General features: G+C 41.7%; 2 protein-coding genes across 2 annotated transcripts in view; one reads left to right on the forward strand and one right to left on the reverse strand.

Moving 5' to 3' along the window:
- Positions 1 to 5,867, forward strand: part of skila (SKI-like proto-oncogene a) — a 31,963-nt gene extending 26,096 nt beyond the window's left edge. Inside the window, exon 8 of the mRNA XM_046409099.1 lies at positions 1,421 to 5,867. Within this exon, the coding sequence (XP_046265055.1) occupies positions 1,421 to 1,681 (261 nt within the window). The 3' untranslated portion in view covers positions 1,682 to 5,867. The remainder of the gene's footprint in view (positions 1 to 1,420) is intronic.
- A 185-nt stretch (positions 5,868 to 6,052) lies between these two features.
- gpr160 (G protein-coupled receptor 160) lies at positions 6,053 to 9,773 on the reverse strand. The gene is made up of 2 exons (XM_046409105.1): positions 9,358 to 9,773; positions 6,053 to 7,386 (listed from the first exon to the last, which is right to left on the reverse strand). The coding sequence occupies exon 2, from the start codon at positions 7,374 to 7,376 to the stop codon at positions 6,474 to 6,476; it is 903 nt and encodes a 300-aa protein (XP_046265061.1). The 5' UTR covers positions 7,377 to 7,386; positions 9,358 to 9,773; the 3' UTR covers positions 6,053 to 6,473.
- Positions 9,774 to 9,993: the final 220 nt, after the last annotated feature.

Genomic DNA, 9,993 nt, shown 5'->3' on the forward strand with positions numbered 1-9,993 from the left:
GAGCGCACGCATGTGCAGCACTGATTTTGGTAACAGTCTGAATGAATCACAGTGACATATACAGTATGCACATAACACTTGCATTTTTTATCTCAAAGACGTGGCAGTGCTGTGCTTCATGGGAAAATTCAAACCAAGCAAGCATCAGTGCTGCACTCCATATAATAACCATTCCTCACATGTCTAAGTGTTTTTTGATGTCAAATTAGAATTACATAAGAAATTGCTTTTGTGATCTTGTTGAATAGATATGACCATTCGCACTGTAACGCAGCACATCTAGAAAAGAGGGTGAGACAAATAATATCATGTAAACATCACTATGTTTTATCCTCATTATGTTGCAGGTCAGCACTCAATAAAGACTAGCAATATGCCTGGACCAGTGGGTGTCCACTAAATGTACAAATGTTTTGAGATTTCTTTGAGAATTTTTCCATCAGATATTCAAACAAATGAAAAATCATACAGTCATCACCCACATGTTTTTTTTTTCCTACCAAAAAAAGCAGAGATGTGGTCCTGTAGCCTTTGTGTGAACAGTTAAGTTTAGAGCCAACACTAAATAAATTTGCTTGTATGCACTTCAAATGTGAGTCACCACGCGGTTTAGCAGCGTGAAAACACATACAAATGCCTGCAATCTGAGCCTTTGTTTAGGTTTCCACTGGACTTTATCTTGAGACAGGTTCTGTTTTGTTGGCTCAGGACTGCAGTATCCCCCTCCTGTTTGTTACCGAGGCTCCTGCTCCTCCTAACCCACTCCTCTTGGCATCAAACTCAGGATGTCTGCCAGTTAGGAAAGGGGTTGTGCATATGTTTGTGTGCTTATGAAATTAGTGCTGGCCTAAAACGAGACAGTGTGTGAAGTAATTTACCACTTGTACACAAATCTTTCAAGTAAAAACACAGCAGTGAATCTGTTGGAGGTGTCTTTACACATCATGTTTTTTTGTCTGACTGACGGCACATTGATCAGGAAAGGAGGATGTAGTAGGCTGAGCATCAAAATGACAGAGCAATAAGCATTTAGTCTCTCCAATCAGGTTTTGTCTGCAGTCACCACACCAGAGACGGCCTGGTGTCTGCTGTACTTTGTCGGTTACGATAGCCTCTTAGCTAACTGCTTTTCAGCTGCTATCAGTTTGTTTGAAAATGTCTTGCCGTGCTTTATGCCTTTCTTACAGGAAAAGCTGAGCTAAGATTAAAAAAATAAAATCTCTGACAATCTTAATGGAGTTCTGTGCGATGCTGAATCATTCTTAGTCATCACAGAATCTTTTAATACGTCTTCCACAACACACCATGACTGATGACAGACTGTTGTTAAATGTGACAATGTGTTAGACTAAATGTCTTCAGATTTGCTGTAGGCATAAGTCGACCTCATGTGTGTCTCCTTCTCTCTGTGCCCTCCCAGTTGTCGGAGCTGCGTCAGAGGCTGGAGCAGGCGGAAGCCGACCGGCAGGAGCTGCAGGAGGAGCTGCGCAGGGAGCGGGAGGCGAGGGAAAAGCTGGAACGTACAATCACCCAGCTCAGGCAGCAGATGGCCCAGTCTGGCACGGTGGGAGGCAGCCCCTCTCCTCCTCCTACCCCTTCCACCGGACCCCCTAATGCCCAGTCCCCGCCCTCCTCCTCCTCTTCCTCTTTCTCAGAGGCCCCCGCGGCTGGCCAAAAGTAACTGCCACCCTTCCAGGCGCCCCCCTCCCTCCTTCATTTCTCTCCCAGTCACCCGCCAAACTCTACAGACACAAACAATTCAGCCTGAAGCAGAAAGGAGCTTCACATCACCTCAGGCTGTTGTTTTTTTTTTAAGTTGTGCATCTCACCCCTCCACATTTATTTCAGTAAAGAACTGACTTTTGTTTTTGTAATTTAACATCATTTAAAAGAAAAAAAAATGTTCTTTTTTATTATTATTTCTTTTGCTTTCCTCTCCTCTCTTTAAACAGTATTTAAAGATTTTTTTGGGGGGGGAGGGGGGCATGTATGTTTGGATTTAATTTATAATTTTTACTGAACAAACAGCTGCTTCACAGATAGGAGTTTGGTCATGTAGAGACCAACTCAATTTATCAATATTTTGTTTTCTCCCTCACGGTCGTCACCCTCCTCTCTCACCCCTCCTTGCTCTCTGGATTCTGGAGCTAATGACTTGGAGATTTCAGACTTCAGCTCAGACACACAGACTTGTCTAAGCTCTTCACGGCCATCACTTCATGCTGCTACCTGGCATGGTGACTGGTTCCCATGGACACAAAATGGCGCCTGGTTGCGTGCCCCTTCTCTATCATCCCGAACACTCAAGTACCAGCGACTGCAGGAAACTGCATGGACATTTCAACACAGTTTTCTTTTTTTTTTTTTCTTTTTTTCCTCTTCTTATGAAACACAGAAAGAAAAGTGTATTAGCTTCTGGAAAACATCAAATCTCTATGGAGAAGAAAGACCTTTACTGTACAAAAAAAAACAAAAAAAACAAAAAAAACACAAAACAAAACAGATGTCATAAAACCTCATGAAAAAATGCCAATAGTGACGCTGAACTTTAAATGAGTGTTTTGAGTGTGATGAGGTAGTTAGCAAATCATCTGGTCTGGACCCCCAGCTGCTCCTAACACAGGCTAGTTCTCCTCCTCAGTCTGCTGGGCAGCACCTGGACTCTTCTGTTGTACACCAAACAGTCTGTTGGTTGATTCACCAGCTGCCCGGTGTGTGTGTCGCGTCCCCGTCCTGTCCCATCCCGTCCCACCCGCCAGGTTTTCAGACTAGGGAAGAAGAAGCTCATGAGCAGTGTTATGCACTTAACGCGATCTCCTACCCTGAATCGCCTGGGAAAGGAATGTGTCTGGACACGGGGGGCTGGTTGAGACGGTGTAGCTTTTCTAAGAAAGAAGAAAGGCCAGCGTGTCACATGTACGGTAGCTGTACTGTGTTCGGACATTGTTGCATGCCCATACACACTCGAGTGTGTCAGTGCAGTCCAGGCATTCAGCCAGAACAATGGCCCCGGCGTTCCCAGCAGATGATCAAAGCTCCAGTCTGTCCCTGTTTTCTGGGCTTCTTTTTCTTTTTTGTATCATTTGACTTCATTGTTAGCGGACGATTTTATCCCCACCCTGTTTGTCAGGCGTCATCTAAGAAACTGGGTCGCAGGTGAAAGCAGTTAGAGCATGGTGGTTTGGGCCTCAGGTCTGGCCCCTGCTTTACGTTATTCTGCCTGACTGAACAAACAGCACCAGGCAGGAAGAGGAAGAGAGGGCAGGCGAGGATTGAGGGGAACACTCGGGGGACTGGTGCAATCTTCCCCTCGGCAGGCTGGGTGGCCCAGACGCCGGAGGTGCAGAGGGAACCCCTTTTTGTTTCGTGCCATCAGAATGGGGGCAGCTGTTGTTGTCTGGGGGCCCCTCTACTGTGAGACTGTACAGGATCCCCCCTCCGCCCCAAATCTCTCATCCCTCCCTCCCTCCCTCTTCCACAAAACGACCGTCACTCACTCACACATACCCGTCCATCCATCTCCAGCGCCAGATCAGCTGGGGGTGTGCAGTGTTTTGTAGATGCCCAGGAGAGCGAGCAGACATCCAGCCAGAGGAAGAGAGGACTTTTATTGTGTCAGTTGCCAGGCAAAAGCGCTTTTTATTGCCACTAAGGAGATCCTGTAAGCGAGTGTGCGCGTGTGTAAATAATTGTTTAAAAAGAGAAGGGGATCGGCCTCAGCTAAGCTCTGAGCTTTTTTTTTTTTATGCATCTGCTATAAATGCAAATTGATAGACATTCCACTGTGCTCCTTCCTGTTCAATGCAGACTTTCGTACACAACTTCCCTTTACAATAAGAGACCTTATAAAGCCGGGCAGAGTACAGTTGTGGTTTGTTTATAGTCACAAAAGCAGGTGCAAGCCAGTAAAATGAAACCCATGTCGCAAATGTACACTCTACTATTGTTCCATTTAAACTTTTATTGAAATTATGAAAGAAAATATGTAACGTATTAACTAAAGATTTATATTCACTTTGTAAATACAGTAGTAATTAATATATTAACTGTTCTTATATGAATAAATATTCAAAAGGTTATATAATTTGGACCAGAACTAAGGCTTCAGGCGTTTTTGCTTTCTTTTGTTTAAAAAAAGTGATCAGACCTTGACTTTTGTCTGGTGGATGTGGGGAAGTGGAAAGCGTGGTTTACTGAGACATGATGCAGGACAAAGGCAAAATAGGAAAATAACACATTACACCCCCTCCCCCCCGTGCCGATGCTTTTTAAAATTGTTTTGTTTTAGATGTCATCTTGACAGCCAGCTTAATGTGTAGTATGATGAGCTTTTCCCACTTTGTTAAATCTCCTTCCTTGAGCTCAACTGAAAACTAAACATTTGTTGACGCAAATGCATTTTGGGGGGAAAAAAATGAAAAATGACCTTTTTTTGCATGTTTCGCTGCCCCTTATGTTTTGTGTCACCATGTCGCTCTTTCAACCTGTTCACTGTTAGAAAAAGTTTCTCCCCCCTCACGTAACACACAAACTATTGAAATGGCTCATATGCATGAACATTGAACATGTGCAAGTTTTATATCATTACTGGTTTAGAGGTTGGCTAATTATAAAGTCAGATTATGAAGAACATAAAATGTAGCCAAATTTGATTTGGAAATGATGTGAGTGTGTGTGTTTGTGAGAGAGAGTGTGTGTGTGTGTGTTTGTTTGTTGGCCTCCCATGTCTGACTTAAAGCACAGCAGCTTTGAAAAGGGAAAGAGTTAACTTGCTCATGTACCTCTGGATGTTGTTATTTTTTCTGATTCTGATCATATATCCTTATGTGGATGTATTAGCATCACTCAAAAGATAATCAGTATTAGTTTTTATTGACTTATTTACCTCTTAGGCAGAGCAAAATTAAAAAAAAACAAAAAAAATCATTTCAATACATTAGCGGATAACTAACTTATCTCTGTAATTTTACTTTTTGCGTAATTTGCATTTTATACACAAGGGGGCGTTGTTTAGCTAATTGTACACCATAATGAAAAAAAAACTATATTTAAGTGAAAGGGGAGGAAAACTTCCCCTCTAACACGGTGTGCTGGGCCTTTTTGCATTTTGCAGTGTTATGAGAACTTGGATATGCTTTGTACAGAAATTTTTACAGGTGTGAAGTCTGCCCAACTGATATTAACAAGGTGAAAGGGGCATAGCGTTACCATGTGAACGCATTTGAATGCAGGATTTACATATTTGTTGCCTCCTGGCTATGTGAAAAAAACAAGTAAACAAAGCCAAGGTGACCTTGGAGCTGTTTGCAGGTGGTTTGCTTTGTAGATGAACTTTCAGCCAGTAATTATTCTATGCCAGTGTGTGAGATGTAGGAAGTAGGGCCACATTGGTGATTGATCGTGCAGATCACCAGGGACTAAGAGGTACACCATGGTTTTATTTATACACATCCTATTATAGATGAAAAAAAAATCATGGCTTGGCTAAAGAGAACCCTTTTCCCCCCTCAATGCTGTTCTGAAACATGAAACACAGTGTCTGTGTATGACCATTGCATACTACGTTGCCAATACTACAGTGTGATGAGACTTTTGTTCTTGCATGAATCGAGACACTGTTCTCCTACCTCATGTTGTGATATAAAAAGATGTTTTTTAAGCAGAAGACACTGCATCTCTAACTGTTTATCATTGATATTTACTAGTAAATTACATACCTGTAAATGCTTTTAGCTAATACCTCAGTTGTATCTAGTGTTTGTTTTTTTTCTGTTTTTGCCCTTCCCTGATTTCGGATCTTGTAAATATACCCTGTATAGGCAATGAACTTGGATCAAATTCAAGTAAAGTTCTGTAGTGTCAAAGCAGTCTTGTCTTTTGCCTTTTTTCAGCTGCTTGTCATGCTGATCTTGTCCTCAAAGCTGTCTTACTGTCTCAAGATAGATACTCATTCATTCACTCTTAAAAGTCAACCACAATATGAACACAATCAGGATATCGTGGTCTTCATTCTTAAATGAATCGGAATCTGGAAAATGTTAACATGATGATGCGGTCAACTCAACTCAACTCATGGGCTCAACAAAGTTTATTATAGTCCATAAAAGTCAGTAAGATTCATCATTGAGAAACCATAACTGTCTACCAAATGTTCTACCTACCTACCTTTGACATGTTGATTTATTTCACATTTGCTCTGGTGGCGATGAAAAGTCAGGGGAGCACTGAAGTCATTAGTTTTAATTCTCCACAGACCATGAATGTTAGTTCCAAACGTCATGACAGTCTATCCATTGGTGATTTTGGTCTGGGCCAAAGCTCAAATTGCCATTCATAAAGCCAACCTGGCTTAAAAAAGAAAAGAAAACAAAAACATGATCATGAAAATAATTTTCTTCCAATGAGACATTCAAGTTTCAGCAGCCAATCCCACTTCTTCTACCACGAGTCCTGAGTGTATTTGCTTGGTGCAGTCATGTTCTGTCCTCTGCAGCCAAGCTAAATTTAAATCTCCACTCACAGAAGCTGTCGGGAGGAAGCGCTGCCAAGCCCTGCGCTAGCTGCGAGGCTGGACAGACTACACATAAAACGACTGCTATCAGAAGGCTGTTGAGGAAGCAGAGCCAGGCAGCGTTCAGACCCAAGCATGCAGGTATTCCCACAGGTAGCAGGAGGAGCACAACCATAAAAATCAAGAACAGGGCCCATGTGTTCAGGAGCATACGCACGGCTTGGTGAACAACACTTACTCTGGAGTGAGTGCTACTTAGGTCTGCAGTTTGGTATTTCACAGGAGGATTTTTTAATAACCGTGTGCTGCACTCAGCGCCTAACGCTGCACATCCCAGGGTGAGCAGGAGCAACGTGACAACCTGCAGGATCTGAGAGGTGTGGAAGACCCAGCAGTGGTTAATCTGGCTGTGAGACACATCATCCAAGACAGGCAAGAAGTCAGACAGCAGGAAGACGTAGAGGGCAGTGAGGTACCACGTGAAGACGGTAACAAAGACGTAAACAAACCATCTGGTCCTGGCGGCGGTGGGTCGCAACCTCTGAGTAACAGTACAGAAATGATCCAAAGCAGCTACGACTACAACAGGCCACTGCAGTGCGCTGTAGACTTGTCCGAGGATTTGAACCAGCAAGCATACGTGATACCTGGTCAGCAGCAAGCCCAGGAGGAAGACGTATCCATCAGCGAGGACATGAAGGGTGGTGACAAAGAGGACCAGGGCTGTGTCGATGACAGCAAGAGAAATGCTAAAAACTCCCAGGAAGCTTCTGGAGATGTGGTTAATCTGAAGAAACACGAGGGTCCAGTTTAGCAGACATTTTCCTCCCAGACCGAACAGGATGGAGGGAATAGAGATATTCATGGTGTGCGGTCTGAGAGAGTTTAAACAGGAAGTGCACAAGTTAGAGCAAAACAATCATTTCAAGTCTCCATAACATTAAATATTCATGGTGAAATAAACAAAAACATTCATAGTTAAACCTGCGCTTACTGATTTATTTGCAACTTGAAACTATATCTTTTAAGTTGACGTGACAAACTGTTGCTCATTCACACATCCAGGAGTCAGTCCTGTTTGTCAGGTTGATGCCAAAAAGATGCTATGAGAGGTTTGTCATTCTACAAATATCCTTTTCACATGCAAGTAGTCATGTGATACACAGCTAATATTTAAAAAAAATACAGATTATAGTCATTTTAAAGTTCATCCTTAAACATTCTCAGTCATTATTTACTAACAGGTTCACAGCCCAAAGTTCATCAGGAATGTTTAGCTGTGGCTTAATCACATTTCACTGACTTTGAAGCACATATTTTCTGTTTACAAAAATCTAGCTCACCCCAAGGTCTTTTTACTAGCTAACAGCAGTACATTAACAACAATCTCGCCACTCAGTGATAATTTTATTTCCAGGAATCCTCAATCTGCACATTTTCTATTAGTTTCACAGGAGAATTGCCTTCACACTGGGAAAGAAACCAGAAGAGTGTTTTGCTGGTGCAGTGGATGGACCTTTTTGGCAAAATGTCCCATTTAACATTTTAACATTATGTCACTGTGTGCACGCAATGAATTTAGTTTTTTGCCTTCAGTAACACTTCTTTATGTTTTTTATGTGCGAAGGCAACCTTTGTCTGAAACAGGACTGTGGAAAACGCTCTTTAACAAAGCCCGAATTAAAAGAACATTTTATGTTTAATTTGTAGTTTTATGTGTTCTTATGACTGTAAAGCACTTTGTTAACCTTGTTTTCCAAGTAGTACACGTAGCTAAAGCTAATGCTGTCTGATACAACAGACGGGCAACTTGAGTTTTCAGTTCCCTTCAGCTTTTGTTGAAGCTTTCAGAGAGTTGATTGTTGCTGATTCAACCTTGTGCTCATTGTTGGAGATGTAGTGTGTTGTGCTTTTGAGCTGTTGCAGAAGAGGTGTTCTGATATTTAGTTGATACATTTAGTCTTTTGCTAAAACAAAACATCAGAAAGTATGCAGACCTCAGCTCAACCTACGCTTTCCACCTGACTGTTGTGCCAGCTGACTGGTCGTCGGGCCCTCAGTCGCTCAGTTTTGTGCTGAGTTGAGTTATTCCTCATGTGATCTCTTTGTGTTTTTTGACAAATGACTGAGCACCACGTTCTGCTGTCCTCTCCATTAATTATTTATCTCCATCTACATCAAACTCTCAGATTCACCTGCTGCACCTGCGTCTGCTTCTGGATCCAGTATTACTTTATTCATCACACAATGATTTGAGTGCCACACATTTGGCAAAGTGTAATTAATTTTTATTCCTGCATGTGTACGAAAGAGAACCGCTACTAGATTTTATTTGTCTGTCCTGGGACAGAAGTTACAGGTCTTTAGTTGAGAAGCTCATGTCTTAGCTTGTTTGACCATGAATGGTATTTGACTGCACAGTGGGCTGGGCACTTTTATGTGCATAGCACTGAATAAACAACAAACCGGCTTACTGTCGAAGGGCTGTTGGGTTGGACCGCATTCGTTTTAGATAGACATACCTAATAAACTATTAGCTGAGTGTATAAACTAAGGCTGTCATTACCACACAGCATTTTAACACAATAAATGCATTGTTTTTGGAAACCAAGTCACATTTTGCACTGTTAAACTGTCATTATCAGAGAGATGGGAATACGATTAAGCACTTTTCATTATTTTCATAGCATTTCAACGCTGCAAAAAGTATCAGAAGTTTCATTTACCGAAATTCAGTTTTGCATTTTAAATTTCCCTCAGTTTGACATGACGCTTTGGACACACAACACTCTCACATTTCTAAATCAAATGCATGCAAATGCACAGTTACGTTGTGGATTCATTACCTGTGTGAGTGCAGTCGTATGATGTTAAATGCAGCAGTGCATGTCTGTTTCCTCCTGGATCCAGCTTCAGGCCAACTGTGTCGTCAATAAGACTTTGTATAGAAGGCGTGGCTGTGAGGTGGTTAGTTCCCTTTGAACAAGGAAGTTTATAAATCACTTACACTTTAATACTCTGCCCAGGATTTTATGGAGTGGTGTTTAAATAGCCAAGGATGTCACAAAGGTTCATTTCATGTAAGATTTCCGATTCTCAAGATTAATGCAGTCCATTACAACAGCAGAGAGCATGTGGTTAACTGCGGTCTGAGTAGGTGTGATTTCTATGTGTGACTACAAAAAGGGAACCAGCACTACTGGGTGCATGAAGTTTGTACTTTTGCACATGTTTTAATTCTACTTTGTCCTACTAAAATCTGTGATTACTGCTTACAATTTTGTTTCTTCCCTGAAATGTCACTTTCACAATAAAGAAGGGAAGTTTAAAACAATGTATTGCATTCATTATTTTACAGTGACTGTGATCTACTCATACTCATGTAAAGTGCTCTGATCTGATCTACTTGCATGGGGAACTCAAATCAATTGGACATACACTGTACGTAAGATTAAAAAAAAAACTGCATTACAGTTATGTTT

The sequence above is a fragment of the Scatophagus argus genome, chromosome 13 (genome assembly GCF_020382885.2).
Source record: "Scatophagus argus isolate fScaArg1 chromosome 13, fScaArg1.pri, whole genome shotgun sequence".
Lineage (NCBI taxonomy): Eukaryota > Metazoa > Chordata > Actinopteri > Scatophagidae > Scatophagus > Scatophagus argus.

What these genes read in the sequence shown, in the direction of transcription:
- gpr160 (XM_046409105.1), bottom strand. Translation starts at nt 7,376, where the DNA reads ATGAATATCTCTATTCCCTCCATCCTGTTCGGTCTGGGAGGAAAATGT.